Source organism: Castor canadensis, chromosome 11, assembly GCF_047511655.1.
Source record: "Castor canadensis chromosome 11, mCasCan1.hap1v2, whole genome shotgun sequence".
Lineage (NCBI taxonomy): Eukaryota > Metazoa > Chordata > Mammalia > Rodentia > Castoridae > Castor > Castor canadensis.
This window is the reverse complement of record NC_133396.1, coordinates 35,682,879-35,699,653: the sequence shown is the minus strand read 5'-3', so window position 1 is coordinate 35,699,653 and position 16,775 is coordinate 35,682,879. Positions and strand designations below refer to the sequence as shown.

General features: G+C 52.4%; 1 protein-coding gene across 10 annotated transcripts in view; it reads left to right on the top strand.

The window, feature by feature from the left end:
- The window catches only part of Bcas3 (BCAS3 microtubule associated cell migration factor), a 502,679-nt gene extending 486,210 nt beyond the window's left edge, over positions 1-16,469 (top strand). For 4 of the 10 annotated variants that reach the window (XM_074046239.1, XM_074046238.1, XM_074046242.1 and 1 more), the window contains 2 exons: positions 3,991-4,056; positions 15,633-16,469. In XM_074046239.1, coding sequence (XP_073902340.1) covers positions 3,991-4,056; positions 15,633-15,781 — 215 coding nt within the window. In that variant the 3' untranslated portion in view covers positions 15,782-16,469. Of the gene's footprint in view, positions 1-3,990; positions 4,057-12,443; positions 12,535-15,632 lie in introns of all 10 variants that reach the window. The other 6 variants (XM_074046241.1, XM_074046243.1, XM_074046245.1 and 3 more) reach the window with 3 other exon arrangements.
- Positions 16,470-16,775: the final 306 nt, after the last annotated feature.

Here is a 16,775-nt window from a genome sequence, read left to right as displayed (position 1 = left end):
AAATGGGCCCTGAATTCGTCCTCCTACAGCATTTAAAAAATGCTTTCAGTGGCTTTTCTCAGTGGCCTTCTCAATGGCCCACACATTCTCTGTGGTTGCAGCAGGATGGCAGGCTGGCTGTCTGTAGGCCTTGGCTTTGTCCCACACCAGCTGGGGCCATAGTTCTAACCCTTGAAGAGATGAAAGCCGTAGAAAAGGTAACATCACTAAACTGTGGGTCTGTCCTCTCTGGCTCCTCTGCCCAACTAGTGCCCTGGACCAAGAGAGGCCGGCTTCATTCCTCCCACAGGGCGTGGTCTTTCAAGAATGCTGTATTAGTTGGCTTTCTCATCTCTGTTACCAAATTACTGTGAGAACAACTAAAGGAAAGGAAAATTCCTTTTCGGAGAGTTCAGCCCATGGTTGTTTGGTTCACATATTTGGGCATAACATTATGGTGGCAGGGATATGTGGCTATGAGTCGCTTCTTCACCTCACGGTGGACAGGAAGCAGAGAGAAAGAGAGACATGAAGGGTCCAGGGCAAGATATGCCCTTCAGAGACTTGCCCCAGTGACTACTTGGCTCCAGCTCTCAAAGTTACCACCAACCTCCAAAATAGTGCCACCAGCTGGGAATCAAACATTTCATACATGAGTCTGGGTGGGGATATCTCATATTCAAACCTTACCAGATGCAAAGACAAAACTGTGGATTCCCAGTAGCAGCCGCCCTAATTGCTGAGGTTGGGAGAAGAGAGGAAGCCCCTAAAGATACAGAACCCGGTCCCACCAGCAGGCCACAGGCAGCCCTGCTCACTCAGTAGAGGAGGGAGCAGCTGCCGGAGAGACTGTGGGATAGTGGGTGGTGGCAGCAGGGGTGGCATGGATGTTGCTATTTATGTTTCAGTTCAGTGTCAGATCGCCTATTCCTAGCTATTTTCCACTGGGAAGAAAGGCCCAATCTGAGTCCCTTCAGCTCCCAACGCCAGTTAGTTATCAGCCCCTGGGAAGAATGTTTGTGCTTCCTTTCTGGTGGGATTTGGAAGTTGTCATCAAGAAATGGGGAAAGCCTGTGACCCTGGGCCTTTCCCTCCCTGGGTTCAATTTCCTTGTCTGTTTGACAGTGGGAAAATGGAACCGAAAGTATGGCAAATGTTTAGCTTCTACCCTGTGGAGTGCTGGCAGCCGGCCTACTGCACTGGGCCCTTGGTAGCACCCTGATTACTCCTTGAAACAGTAGCAGTGGCCACCCAAAGGGTTCCCATGCTTGAGACTCTACTTGCCACATAAATGTCTTCTGCTTTTCAAAACCCTGCAGGTAGTCAGGTCTTCCTCTTTCTAGCTTTCAAAGGAGGAAATGAAAGATTCAAAGTGGGGTCAAAACTAAAAAATATGGGATTCAGATAAGTACTCAGAAGAGTGTCCAGTTCTGAACAGCCTGCCAGCTTTATCTAGCTTTCGTTTATATCTCAGCTTCCACAAAAGCCTGACCAGTCATTCAACAAACAAGCCTCAGTGGTCAGAAGATGACCCACCCCTGTAGTTAAAAGAAAAGGGGTCCCCAAGAGAGGAAGGGGGCTCCTACTTTCAGGGAGGGCTTGCTCTGTTGGCTTGCTTCCCTACTCAGAAAGTGCCCAGTGCCTACACATTCCTATCCAGCCTCCTTGCCAGGATATTTCAAGTCTCTTACAGGCCTTCCTCACCTTCCCCTCTAGCCTAGCCTGACCTCTCCCCCTTCCACACTAGCCTCTCCAGGTCCCCCTCCCCCCGGTTCTCGCAAACATGTGACCCCCTCCCTAGCACAGGCCCTGCTCCCCATCTCTGCTGGCACATGGGTCCACCCTAAAGTTAAAGCTGTCCTCTCCTCTGTCCAGTCGTCCCCTAAGGCCAAGCTCGCTCTCCCCTCCTCTGAGACACCGCCCTGACTATTAATTCACGTGTTGTGTCTCTGAACATCTGTGCCATCTGTTCACGGGAGTCTTGGCTCTAGGCAAGTAGCATTTGTTGCCTTTTCCATTAACTAGCAATAGCTGAGGTCCTTCTGCATGCCACCGTGGGAAGGGCCAGCTCCGTGTTTCCTTTAGCCCCTCTCTCTCGCATAATGCTATGTGTGTCTCTTGACCCAGTCGGGTTCCTTGGACTCAGTTCCATTCATCTTTGATACCTTTAACCACCAACCTTCTCCCTGCTTAGCATCTTGCATTAGGATGAGAGCCAAGCTGAGCTTTAGTGAATGTTTGTTGAATGACTGGTCGGGTTTTTGTGGCCTCTGAGATGGAAATGAAAGTTAGCTAAAGCAATGGGAATAATTATTATACTTAAAAGACACACTTAGCTCCTGCCCAGGTCTCAGATCTGATTCCAGGTAGGTTGTTTTCTCTCTTCCCACCCCTTCTCTTCTTCCCCCTCTGGAAGCCCCAGCCAGAGGCAGAGCTGTAGTGGGAGTTCAGGGCTCCTCTGCACTTTTCCTAAGTTGCCTAAATTGACTTTCAACTCTAATTGATGAAGCAAGCTGATTCTTGTCAACAAGGAGGAAGTGCCAGTATGACCTCCTTGGTGATCCTTCAGAGTCCCCTTTCCAGGTGTTTCCTCAATGTGGAAATAAGAGCGACTGTGGAAAGTGTCTGAGCATGGACAGAAGGGTGGGGTGGAGGAGGGCTGTCAGACCCCAGAACAAGGGCCCTGCTCTGGAAGCATTAGCTCAGGTAAATGGTTAACTCAAGGGAAGGTTTTTCACGGTGCCTCCTCCATGGCCAAGAAGTCACCTTTAATTGTTGGCCTTCTGTGAGATGTAAGATCTGAGCAAAGAGGAGCACGGTCATGGGTGGGTAAATGCCCACCTTTCCTGCCTGCCCCCGGCTTCTCAGAAAGTGGTGAAAGGCATTCAGATCATCCACTAGGAGTGCTGGCTGGGAGGAGAGGAAGACACGCACGCCCACGGGATAGGAATGATGGGAAAGATCTTCTGACCATTCAGGACCGTTAGATGTGAAGGGGAGCAAGAAGGTCAAAGTACGCCACTCTGATTGCTTTGAATGGAGGTGTTGTTTTGGAGTGCCTACACCAGAAACAGCTGCCCAGCCTCTGGCTTTTGGAGATATCTTCCTGCCCTCAGGGAGCTGTAGGCCCACTGCCTAAGACATTTTTAAGTCTACTGGAAGAATGGCCCAGCAGCAGGCCGCACAGCCCTCCCAGCTTCTCCTGCATGTGTTTCACTCGGTGTGGCTCCACAGCTCGCTTTCCCACCCCTTGGTGAGCTAAATTGAGTTGGGAAGATCGCCATCCAGTTGCTTCATTTGTTCAGGATGACTTTTTTCATTCTTTGCCTCCATTCCCTGCCCCGTGCTCCTTTTACTGGCACAGTCCCATCATCTCCAGGTCTTCATCCACCAGGGCCAGCATGCCATCTCCACTTTGATGTGTGTGAGTGTGTGGTGCTGGCCTTAGGGTGGGCTGGGGGAGTGTGAGCCAAACCTCCCAGGGCCCTGCCTCCACTGAGCACGGGCTGCTCCTTGGAATGCTTGGAGCTTCTTTGGTTTCATATTTTATTCATCCCTCGAGCCACTGAGAGCTGAATACGAGCACAGCGTGGACGCATCTGAGCACGTCTCTGTAATCCTTCCCTGAGCAGCCCAGCCACACTGCCACACAGCTTTGAACTTCAGGCCATGGAATCCAAAGAGGAAGCAAACCTGAGGGGCTACCCAAGAGACTGGCTCCACCTCCTCTTCCTGCCCTGTCCCATTCCCTTGCAGCAGGCAGGAACATAGGAACTCATCCAGTGGACTGGAGAGGAGAAGGGGAGGGGAAGGTGCTGCCAGTTTCAGCTGGTGAGCAATCTGTGAAACCTAGATGTGTGTGCCTTGGAACAGACCTCGAACATCCGCCTGCAGAGCTCCCACTGGTCAAACCAGATTTGGATATCTACTCAATTTGATCTCAGTTCTTGCTGTGCTCTCAAAGGTCCGTTGTGTGATCCTCTTTACAGAAATATTTTATTTTCAATACAGACACAGCCCTTGGCGTAGCAGTAAAAAACATCACCCCTGAGAGAAACATGGCTGGGAAGTGTTTTGGTATGTAACCTCCTGTCTTTGCCTACATGAGAGGCTTTGTCCCACTGTTCTTTTTGTCCCTCAAATGGGTGCTCAAGCTTCAGAAGGCCCTGGAGTGAGGACAAGAGGTCAGCTTGAACAGGAGGTCTCTTCCAGCAGGGACTGGTTTGGGATAGGGAGTAGTTGCCATCTTTCACCCAACAAGAGTTTCTTTGAGAACACCACTCCCTGCCCCCCACTCTGAAGATGGAAGTCAAATTTTCGGATTCTGCTGTGCAGAGCAGAGAGGTCACTAGGCTCTAATGCATTTACCATTGACTGCCCCTCTTGTAGTGCGTCTATTAGTGAGTAATTTGATTTGTACCTATTCATTTGCAGTCCCTGCAGGAGCCTGGAGCTGGCCCCTAGTATAATTGGTGCTGTCTCTATTTTTACATCATTAGATTAGCCCCGACTCCTGGCCACTTGTTGTCTGCGCTTGTCTGTCCATTTATACAACCTAATGTAACACAAAATTCATTACTGATCACATTACTTTCAACTCTGAAGCCAGCCTTGTGATAAACATTTGGTTAACCCCTTCCTCCCCACGGGAAGGCTGGCAGGACAAATGCACTTCTGCTCGACAGGCAAATCAATATCTTAATACACCAAAGTGGAATTGCATTTCTAGATTTGTTATTCCTCCTGGAGGAGCAAATGGAAAGGCTTGTCTGAGCTAGCTGAATTGAATAATGAATAGTGCCCCGGCACCAGCAGTCAGTCTGGGAACATAGCACAATGACCTAGCCAAATGAGACTAGCCTGTTTCATGCGGACAGGAGGCACCATGGCAGTTCAGGGAGGCTGGGGTTCTCTCCTGCATGGGCTTGAGAGCACAGATTGGGACCCTCAAGTGGGCCACTGAGACTTCACCCCAACACCATTTCTTTTGCCTGACTTGACCTAGGACAACCAGACCAAACATTGGGTTGGTTTCCTTAGGTACTTATTTGCTGGTGTATAAAGGCCACCAGACACATGCGACACATGCTGCTGACACTAAATGCCACCTAGAAATTAATTCCATTACTAAACATTGTGGGGTCTTTGTTGTTGTTGGTTTTGGGTTTGGTTTGGTTTGGTGAGACTGGGGTTTGAACTCAAGGCTGTGTGCTTACAAAGCAGTTGCTGTACTTCTTGAGCCACACCTCCAGCCCAAAAAGCACTGTTTCTTATTCACAGTCAGGTCAGTGATGTTGGGATTGGCTGGTTCACACCAGTTGATGTGCACATGTGCCTGTGCCCCAGGCAAACATTCTTTGGCACACAGACCACGCGTACTTATACATGTGCTGGTTCCCTAGTAGAGTAGCAAGTGGGACTCTCACACAGGAGCTGGTCACAAGTCTTAAAAGGACTTCAGCACAGCTTTGTTTAATGTAGAAGACTCTGCTGTACCCCCACACTGGCCAGCCCCTCCCCAGCTCCCACTTGTCTCTGGTTATCATCCACACCCACAGTAAGTCATTAACTCACAGGATAGTTTATATCCAAAGGAAAATTACCCCCACTTATTAGGAAACTTTCATAAAGGCTGTACCACAATGATTAGAAATGTAGGCACAGAGGAAACAAAATGGAACCCATTACCTTAAAGCATAAATCCCTATGTAGAAAGAAACCGTAAACTAAAGATGCTCAGTGGGCAGAGAAGCTGGGGAAAGCAGCTGTTTGGGGAACATTCTGCTTGACTATGGGGAAGTCCTGAGCAGGAGGCCAAGGAGGAGAGGCCCTGAAGCCTGTGGTCAGTGAGTGTCCATCCTATTGAGCAGGACACTTTCCCTCTCACAGAGGACTGAGTCTTGGACCCCACTGTCTCTGCAGTTTAGAGCCCTTGCAGGCCCAAAATGTCCAAAATGTTCAACAATCCTGTGAGATGCAACCCCAGGATTCTTCAGGTGGCTCCGATGCCACTCTTGCCTTGTCCGTTCGACTCCTGTGCATGGCGGGGGGGGGGGGGGGGGGCGGGGTGCAGAGAGAGCAGGGGTGAGGCATCTCCATGTGGAAGTCTTGCTCAGTGTCAAGTCAGCAGCTTCGGCCTCAGCTGTTCATCCTCTCAGGAGGGTAAGCAGAACTATGGAGGGGAGGGGGGGAAGAGGAGAATCTGCATAGCCATACTGGCCCCAGCCTGTAAGTTCTAGAAAACAGATAGGAGGAACCAGGCACAGTGGCTCAGACCTGTAGTCCCAGCTGCTCAGGAGGCTGAGTGGGGAGGATTACCTAAGGCCAGGAGTTCAAGACCAACCTGGGTCATGTCTAGGAAAGAAGGAAGGAAGGAAAGGAAGGTGGAAAGGAAAACAGCTAAGAAAACAGGCCTTATGCCTTTGCAGAATAGGGCAGACCAGTGGTGGGGAAAACAGTGAATCTGCCCATGGAATGAGGGTCTGTAATTTCTTAACGTTGATGGAAAAGCGGGGAAAAGCCACATCTTACCAAACTCTTCCGCTGCATCATAGCGAATTTAATTATGCTTGGACATTTGAATGAGAACCAGATGTGGCTCTGGCCCCGCCGGCCAGCAGTGTTCAAAGCTCAGTGTCTCTCCTATGGTCTGCAGGTCCTGTGCTATCTCATAAGGCTGGAGGCTAGCTCTGGAAGTCCCCCGCCTACATGTTGGGATGGGGGCTTCCAAGTTCATGGCTGGACTTCAGGAGACAGAAGTCAAGGCCAGCTGCCAGGTACTTGGTTCCCAGAAAGTTTCAAGTACTGTCTCTCCAGAGTCATGCAGAGTAAAATCCTCCCCGCTCCTCATTAGCACCTACTCACAAAGAAATCATACCACAGCACCTGGCTGGGCCGTCATTCTCCATCCCCAAAGAAATGTCTGCTGTGCCACTTGGCTCTGAGTCCATCTTAAATAGCATCTGCTGAGGCTCTGCCCCAGTTTTGTCCCAAGGACCCAGAGCTAGAAAGGGCACTTCAGCTCTCCCCGCCTCCCCCAAGGTGAGGTATCCTATTCCAGGGGCCTCAGCCTGCCAAAGACACTAGTGTCTTCTCTTACATCATTCTGCTTCTTAGAGTCCCTTTGCAAACCTTTCTCATTAGAGCTCACACACGCAGCAAGGTCCTCAGAGCTCACTCTCCCCTCCTGGTTGACAGATGCTAAGGCAGATGAGAAGCAAGCAACTTGCCCAGGCCACTCAGCACATCTGTGACAGCACTGGGGCCACAGCCCTCCTTCTTTTGGCCATCTACAGGGAGGCCAGTCAAGGCTTCTGCATCTGGTTGACCTGGTGCCTGGCTTTGGCTAGTCATCAGATACCTCAGACCAGGAAGTACAAGCTGGGCTGGCTGGGTCTTTTCTGTTCCTGTGTGTGGTATGCTGAGACAGGATAGACTCTGTCTTGCTCAGGATTTAAAGTTACACTACATAGTGGGTGCTGAAGTTGTCACTGGGCTTGGGGTACCAGTTGAGGCTGCCTAGGTGGGTTCTCCTTCTGCCTTCTCCTTAGAAGCTGAGAACTTGGGGAGGCCTGGATTGTACCGGTTTCCTGGGGTGCTGTAGCCCTTCTGGCTCAAGTCTTTTCCTGCCTGGGATCAGTTCCGCAGCATGGTTATGGGAAGTAGGAATCTGGGAAACAGTTCCAGCCCGCAACCAGACCCTCAGGCTCAGACCCCACCCACAGCCACTACTCCTCAGCTCTTCAAAGGCCATGAAGGAGAAGCAGGGGCTGTGCTAGAAATGGCTCTGCCTGGACACAGCCAGTCCCCTGTGTCCCACCACACACGCTGCCTGCATACACATACAGGCATAATTGGCACTAGCACAAAGAGGGGTAGAGAACATAGGGACAGGCCTGGTGAACATGGGGACTTCTGGGTCCTCCTCACTCCCTAGGCCTGCCTCCCTCCCCCCTCTTTCCTACTTTTTTCTGCTTTCCCCAACGTTCCAACATGCATAGCTCCTTCATCATGGCCCTGTCTCTACTGACCCCACCAGAGATTTGGAAATCTATCCTACCGCTCCCCCTACTTCATAGTGTTGATGCCCCACCAGCCTCCCTGCAGGAACAGGATTCCCAGGGGCTTATGCAGCTTTCCTCTGGCTGCCAAGGGGAAGGGGATGGGAAAGAAGCAATGGGCTTTTTGTCTAGTTTTCAGGTGGAAGTTAAGGCACAGGCAGGCCTCTGCTTGACCATCTCACATCCAGGTTCTGGTCACCACTTTCACCTTCTAGGGGCTGTGGACACCCAGGAGCATCTGAGGTCTCATAGGCCTCAGATCTCCTGCCAGTCCCCGCTGAGGCTGTGAGACACCCATGCATGGCCCCTGTGGCCACAGGAAGCAGTTCCAGGCATCCTGAGCCAAAAACACCCAAGATTTACCATCACTATTGTCAGCTGAGAGTTGGAGGGTGGGGACAGGATAGACCATAAGTCCTCTCATGACCTTCTGGGTCTCAATAACTGAGGGAGTCAAGGACGGAAGGTGGCCAAGGAAGAAAGCAAGCACATTCATAGGGTTAAAAGGAACTCCAGCCAGGAAGGGGGTGTGTGCTGCCGCGGGCTGTGGCACTTAGGCTGGTGACAGGAGTGCACAGATCTCCAGGCAGTGTATGTAGTAAGACACCAGAAGTCTGTGGTGTCAACTGGCCAGGGGTCAGGGTTCGGACATAGGTATTAAGCCCCAGAAAGAAGAGCAGGTCAGAACTGGCCTGCTTCTCATCTCCTCCCCGGTTCTATCAGTCCAAACCAGGATTCCTATTTAGAATAGAGGAGTCTTTTTGTCCTCAGCCTCACAGCTTCCAGAGGCTGCCCTCCTTCCTTCCTCAAGGTTCTCTGGCAAGGGAACCAAAGCCCCTGCTGAAGGACAAAAGTGACTCCTGTCTCAGGTTCCACTAGCCTTAGTCCACAGCCTCCAAAGGCCTCCCCTGGGTGGGCAAGGAGGCCTCCTGTCTGTTGGCACTTCCACAAGCTCCCAAGCCTGAGTACAGCACCTTAGGGGAAGCCTTGAGGTGCTACCCTCTGTCCCCCTCCCCTACCCAAGGAAGGTGTAGTTGGTAGGCTGGGGTGGGGGTGAGGGTGTAGCAGTTACCTCCTTTAACAACTGCATTTTTAACCTACTAAAAAGTACCCTGGGGGTTCAGGCTGGCTCAACCCCCAGGCTAGAGTGTGGTCTCTGACAATGCTGTCAGGGTTTTAGCGCAAACTCAGTCAACTCTTTCTTGGCCTCACCCAGCAGGCCTCCACCTCCTCAGCCACACTCCAAGAGAGTAGCAGTTTCCAGGCCTTGGGCTGGTGTGTGACAAGCAGTACCTTGCTATGTCTGCTAGGGCCACCTCCTAGTTGGCAACTAGGTCAGCTCTCCAGATCCCAGCCCCAGGAAGCAGCCAATTCTGCTTAGCCCCACAGGATGCATTCAGCGTCCTTACTCCTGAACCTCTCTCTCAGCAACTGCCAATTCGCTTAGCTGGTCTCAGGCCCTGTTTGCAGGCCTTTTCCTGACAAAACTGACTTGCTTGGGACAGACACCCCAATTGTACCAGTTTGCTGAACTTGTAATAGTCCTGTGGTCCCCTGGTTTCCTCGCTGTATCTCCCACCAAGGGAAAACACTGACAATTCTAGCCTCTTAAGGAGAAGACCCCCATGTGTTCACATACCTGCCTCCCCACCCAGGAACCCTCAAGCCTAAGGGAACTAAGTGTTTATTTTGTCACCAACCTCCCCTGAGCCAGACACTGAGCAAGACAGGGCAGTTTGGCTTGTTACTCTGTGCTCCATGTCCTTCCACTGCCCTAGGCTGCCACCGAACCCACCCCAGGCAAGGGTCTCAACTACAACCCCTGCTAACGTGGGAGAACTGGGAGGCGGATGGCAGGGGAGAAAAATCAATTCATGTCAACAGGGCTGGAAATTTATTTCTCATCTTGGAAGAAGGTGTTTGCAAAGAGGCAAGGAGGAAAATGAAAAGCTGTAAACGTATTCGCCATCTTCTGCCCTGGGTCATTTCTTGATTAAAAAAAAAGAATCTTTCCCAGGCTCCAGTGGAAGTGGAGCTGGTGAGGGCCTGGGTGGCAGAAGCACCTGCTGGGGAGCGAGGCTAGAGAGGGATGCTGAAGTCCTGGGGATAATCACAACGCCTAATTCGATTGCAACAATAATAGTAACTCATATTTGCTGACTGGAAGCTTTAAGCACTTTGTGATGTGCTCTACATGCATTATTTAATTTCATTCTTACAACCAGCTATGAAACAGACATTGTTATCCTCATGTTCAAGGAACCCGAGGCACACAGATCTGAGTCATTTACCCAAAGTCTCCCAGGAAGCAGGTGCCCAGAGCCTGTGCTCATACATGCTTTCCTAGTCTGCTACCAACCTGCCTACTCAGGCTGAGGCTGGCAGTAGTGGCCTGGGGAAGCCGCTGCACTCCCTGCAGGAAGTGGGTGGAGCCTGCAGTAAGGGCAGACTCCTCCTCCCCCCAGGCCTAATCCCACTCCCACCAGGCAGCTTGGGTGGTTAGTTTAGAACTCTGGTGTGTGCCTGCAGCCAGGGCCTAGTAAAAGTGCTCTGCTAATCCTTTAATGAGCAGCACCTTGATGGGCCGAGCACAGAGCAAGTCTGGCTGGAGCCTTAGAGGAAACCCAAGGGGCTGCACAGTAGACCCTGTTCCTTTTGTGGTGGCAGAAGTGCCAGGGCTGCCCTGAACATGGGCTCCAGGCACCCTCTTCAAAAACATACACAGCTCTGTCCTCACTGACCCCTTTTAGATCACAGAAACAGTCCCCAGGACGGTGTTCTTTACAGTGCCTCCAACCTACGAGGAGCCAAAGGAACCCCCCAGACTGGCCAGACCAACGTAGAGCAAACTCAGTCAACTCCCTCTGCTGGGGTCCCCCCCACCCACTCTGACTTCCCCAGTTTGCCCAGCTCTCACTCAGGCACGATGTCCTTAGTGGTTCACCTCACCAGGGGCTGGGAGAACCAGACACCCAATGGCTGGTGTGTGAAAAGAGGCCTTAGCTAGTTCACTCTAATTCCTCCCCAGTTCGGCTCATCTAGGCTCCCAGGAACCAGGCTTTGTTGATCCCACCTTGGCCAGAGGCCTAGGTACCCACAATAGGTTGAAGAGCAGGGACATACTCTGTTGTGTCAGCTATGCCCTCCCTGTGTCTTCTTCCACGTTCCCAGAAAACTGAAGTCACTTCTCCCTGAAGGGCAGCCACCTCTCTCTGTCTGCTGACACCTTTAGATTTTGACAGGCTCTATAGGGAGTGGGAATAGAACTTGCTCATCCCATTGCTTATTTCGTAAGATCTGAGGCTCCTGCTTTTTAGTGGCTGCCCTTTCCATCACCCCCTACTACCCATCCCAGCCTGTGTCAAGAGGAGCAGCTGCGGGTGCTATGGGTGGCAGGCCCATTTTCTAATAAGAGCCAGCAGGGAATGGGAGGGGAAGGGAACACACAGCCAGTGGTGGACATTGGGGCCATGCTTAGTGGTGCCCGGGTTGTCGGTGTCCTGTGCCTTGTACTAAATCCAATTCTCCCTCTGGGGAGCTGGGACATTGAGTCAAAAGGTCCAGGGCCAGTGGCTTCCTTTTCATCCCTGGTTTTGTTGTCTGCCAGATGGAGATATTGCACCCACCTCCCAGGAATACCATGTCCCTGGAGAATGTAAAGTCACAATCAGATGATCATCTGATTTTGTCTGAGTCCAGCCACTTACCCGAGGACTAGTCCTCATCCTCTGCCCTGCTTAGGGCCTAGAGAAGAAACTCTCTTAGAGCTAGCTTTCCTGCAGGCCAAAGCCCCATGCCTCCAAGGGAGGGGGTGGGACGGGGGGCGGGGGAGGCTGCTGGGGATGCTTCCTTAGTCACAGAGTCCCCAGCACTCCCTCGTGGGCCCTGGCCAGTTTCTGGTAGGCCTTACCCACACATGCACATCAACTGCAGGAGAGCTGCCCAGAGATGGGGGCATTGTGGGGGGGGGGGTTGGAAGTGTGGAGGAGGGTGGCGCCCAGAGCTGGGACATTGAGTCAAAAGGTCCAGGGTTTCCCTGTCTCTTCTCCCTTCCATCTCCTGCATGGGACCCCATCTGGCACTGCATGGGCCATAGGTCCCTGTCACTCCCCTTCCCAAATCTGTTCTCCTGCTTACTGTGTGACTTCCTTTCCCCTACCCCCAGAGCTGGAGGGGGTCACAATACTTCCATTTCTGGGACCTCCAAGACTGGTCAGTCCCCAACCACCTACACATGCATGTCACTACCCTTGACTGCAGAATCCACTGCAAGCCTACCCTCCTCCCAGTGTGATGCCCCCATCCCCCTACCACCCTCTCCACTGCTTGCAGAGATCAGTGTACTTCTCCATCATTGTCCAAACCTTTTCCAAAAAGATTCCTCAATGCTTTTCTTTTCAAAAGGGAAAAAAAAAGGAAAAAAAAAACAATGCCAACAGCCCAGCGTACGTGAGCAACCCAACAGTAACAAAGCATGCGTTCGGGATGGAGGAAGGTAAGGCCACACATTTCCATTTGCTGCTTGCTCCTAGGGCTGGGCAGCCGGGATGACTTGAAATGGGGATCCTGTGTGCACCCCCTCCTCCACGTCCACTTCCTGCCCACTCTCAGTCTTCCATGTTCAGGGGGACAAAGAGAGGAGGGATTTGACAGAAGGCATATAGAAAAGTACCTAAAAAACTGTCCCACAGCCAGCCAGGCCCCTGGTTATTTTACTGTTGGCCCATACCACATTGTTCCTTCCTTTCTTGCTTCCTTCCTTCATTCCAGACATGATTTTTCAGCACTTGATATTTTTCAGGGCACAGACACCCACCAGGGGCTTTCTTCCTGGAGTGGAAGACATACTTGGGAGTGTTCTAGGGCCTGGCTAGGAATCACCACAGAAACTTGCAAAGCTTGGGAAGTTGAGCAGGCATTCTAGGGCCCAGGGAGCCTGGCATATTTTCAGGCAGAGGAAGTTGCATGAGTCTAGATCCAGGGGTCTGAAGTGGTCTGCCCAGGTGCCTTATTTGAGTGCCTTGGATTGAACAATGGGGAGCACTGGTGAGGCAGGGCCAGAGGCAAGACTGCATTCCAAAACGTTGGGAAGTTTAGATCCTATCCTAGGGGTGCTGAGGAGTGACTGAGAGAGGAAAAGCAAGGTGAAATTTGCTATAGATTGCTCTGACTTTGCAAGGGTGTGGGGTGGGGGGTGGGAATGGGGCAGATCTGGAGGTCAGAAGGCTCAGGTGGCAGGGCAGTGACAGTGAGGAATCAAAGTCTAGGAGACAAAGTCATCAAAGCCATGGGTGTCCTGAGATGTGGGGGCAAGGGAGAAGCCTGCCCACTTCATCTTACCTAGGATTAAGCAGTGAAGAGAAAATATGAACAAGGCAGGTCAAACTATGCCTGGCCACAAAAGCAGCAAATCCATCTGTAACTCCCCTTGGCAACCTCCCTGTACTGTCACGTGATGGACAGAGTGCGTCTACTCAGGCTTGTGTGATGGGGTCACTGAGGCTGCTGGAGTGTTGCTGAGCCAAGGGATGGTGGGGTGCCATGCTTGGGCCCGGGCTCTGTTTCCTTGGCTTCTTTGGTAGTGTGGATTGTATGGCATTTTGCATCAAGACTGTTGGGGCTGTCCCCTTCCCTATACTGGTGGCCTTTCCTGCTCCTTCATCTGGGGCTTCCTTTCTCAGGCCTGGTGTCCACCCAGACCCTGAGGAGGCCCCTGGCTTTTCTTGCTGTTGCAAACTCCTCTCCTACCCTCCTGGCCCCTGCTGTCAGCGCCCCCTAGTGCCAGGATGGCTGTGCAGAAGGGCAAGAGTCTCTGAAACCAAGTGGGGGCCTCAGCGATCTCCCCCAAACTCCTTGTCTGGCTTGTGGGGCAAGAAGGGGAGGAGGGAGTTCTCATTGAGTCTGCCACTTCCACAGAGAATTGCCCAAGGCCTACTTCTTGCTTTCCCATCCTCTCTCTCGTGGCACAATGGCCTGTACACCCCTAAATTAGGGTGAAACTGAAGAATGAACAGGAAAAGCGGCCTCCTGCCTTGTTTTCTGTCAATACCCAGATATCTTTTGACTTTCCCAGGATCAAAGCCCCCACCCTCACTTTGGGCACCCAGTGTCTTTTGGAGAACAGGGGTCACAGCCAGGCCCTCAGCCAACATCTGCGTCCCTCTTCTTCCACTGTCCAGATATACTTATCTAGCCCTAGCCTAAGGGTCACGCCCTCCAACCTGATCCAGGTACCTTCCTTTTCCTTACCCCATTCTGTGACTGCTGCTGCTAGCAGCCCGAGTACTTTGAGGGTGGCCTGCAGGGTGTGGGGGGTCAGTGGTTAGTTCCTAGTTGACTGGCGGTGGCCAGCCCAGGAGTGAAGACCATAACCCACTCATTCCCTAACCAAAGCCAGCTGTGCTGCATGTGTCTGGTGGCAGGGGCCTGAGGTGGCTGTGGGCTGGAGACCAACGTCTCAGGCCAAACTAGATGCGTGTGATGTGGGCACACCTTTCTGTTTCAAGTAACTGCTTTGAGGTCCTACACGCCTGAGGTGGACAGGCAAAATCCTGCAGTTATAGGCAGGCATGCCTTAGAGAATGGTAGGCTGAAGGTTACCACATCTTGGCTTGGGGAAGACTCCAGAGACTGCCCAGGCATGTGTGTGCCCACAGCTCACAGCCCACAGTGAAGGGTTGATGGGGAATAGGAACTGATCACCTTCAGAAAGCCAAGAACTGGTCCCTTTAACCTTGCATTCAGCAAGCAGAGAATTCTGTCCCCACCCCCCTACCCCGCTGCCTGTCTTGGATGAAGAGACCGTAGAGCAGTTAAGGTGTCCATAGCTGAAGAGTATGGGTCAGGTTGCCATGTGTAAGAGGGCAGCATGGAGGTGCAGGGACTTGCAGCCTACTTTATAGGTCAGCCCATTCTGTGGACCTCCAAGAGACTTGGGGGCTAAGAGGAAGAAATAAAGGAAGCACTCAGGCAACAGGGACCCTTTCGCCATTGAAGTAGGCTCCCCTCAACCCAAGCATTCCCTCCTACAGAGAAACAGAACACCGTCCAGAAAGTGCCAAGGATGCTCCAAAGCGTGGTCAGCAGGAGAATTGTGTGGGTGAGAACAGGTGAACAGTGAGTGGCTAAGCTAGGGAGGAAGTTCCAGGTCAGGCAGGCAGGAGAGGAGAGGTAAGGAAGCTGTTACCGTTCTCCTGTCTTGGCTTCTCCCTGCCTGCCACACCTGCAGATCCAGGACAGCGCACATTAGAGTTGAGACAGCTGTGAGCATGAGTGTGTGTACAGGGGCTGGCCCAAGCTCCATAAACAGCAGTATGTCCAGACAGATTAGCAGGTGGCCATATTTCTGGCCTTTAGGGCTTCCCCACAATGAGGGGGAAATCTGCCAGCTGAAGGGGCTTCTCCTTCTCCTGGCTGAGCCTCACCTGTGACCTTGAGCTTCCACCTGGCCCATCTGGGAAGCAGGTGGGAGCGCCCCCTGCAGAAGGATGTCAGTGGACCCAGAATGGTACTTTATGGTGAGCTGTCTGGCCCAGGGTGTACCCCCACTTCTAGCCCCTTCTGATCAGGCCTGCCCTGTCCTCTGTCTTGCAGAACTTCAGCGAGAGGGAAGCATCGAGACTCTGAGTAACAGCTCAGGCTCTACCAGTGGCAGCATCCCAAGAAACTTCGATGGCTACCGATCTCCACTCCCCACCAATGAGAGCCAGCCCCTCAGCCTCTTCCCCACCAGCTTCCAGTAGTTACCAGCAACCTGCTTCCGACTGGTCAGCCCACTCATCCACGTTAAGGAGGGCGAGAAGCCCCCTGTGATCCTCTTCAGTCTCTGCTCCTCTTTCATCAACCATCTTCCCCAAGCGTAGTGACAACAGCCACCCATCCTACCTGGATGAGAAGAGACCTGTCATAGCCCCTCGGTGCGCCCTGACCTCTGCTGCTCCTGTCAGTGGGGACTGTGGCCAAGAGAGACTGCAGAAGCTCAGTCCCTGTCTCCATCTGCACATGACATCCTGCATTGGATCCGCTTTTGTATTTTCTAACCATACCCAAGGGGGCCTGGAACAGTGACCAGATCTGGGTGGGGGGAGGATGGCTGGTCCAGCCACCACCTTGGCCTTTAGTGGACAGCCTCAGCCCAGACCACTTCAGGCTGTGACCCACACTGCTCCCCGCCACACCCCTCAGTTTCCCTTGCTCAGCCTCCTCCAGCACAGGGTGAACTGAGGCCCAGAGTACTAGGGAAGGAGGAAGGAAGGAGAGGCCTTCCTTTCCCCCTTGCTTCCCTACTGGCTCATGGGAAGAATTTGTTTTTCTTATCTTTAAGCCCTTGTACCCTGGTCCTGTACTGTTCAGTGAAGGAAACCGTGGTTACCGAGGCCCTGTTCAAAAGTGCACGTCTTGTCCAATAAATCACGCTGCAATTGGTGTCCATCCCTGAGTTGCTGAGGTCAGGGTCCTCTCCAAATGCTGAGCAGAGTCCTGTGGGCCTGACCATGTGCCCCTGCTCCCAACACCCACCCCTTCACATGTGCAACTGAGGGAGGAGCCTGTGCAGGGCAGGAAAGGGGAGGAAAATCTGTTCTGGAATTTAGGTGGGGCCTGATTTAAGTCCTTTCTCCAAGTTTCTTGGCTGTCACCAGAACCGGTGACTTCTGGGGGGCTCCAGGCTCGGACTCTCCCTACTGGTGGCCCTCAAGGCCAGCCCAACCTCTGATATGTGTGGTAGGTTACTCTGGG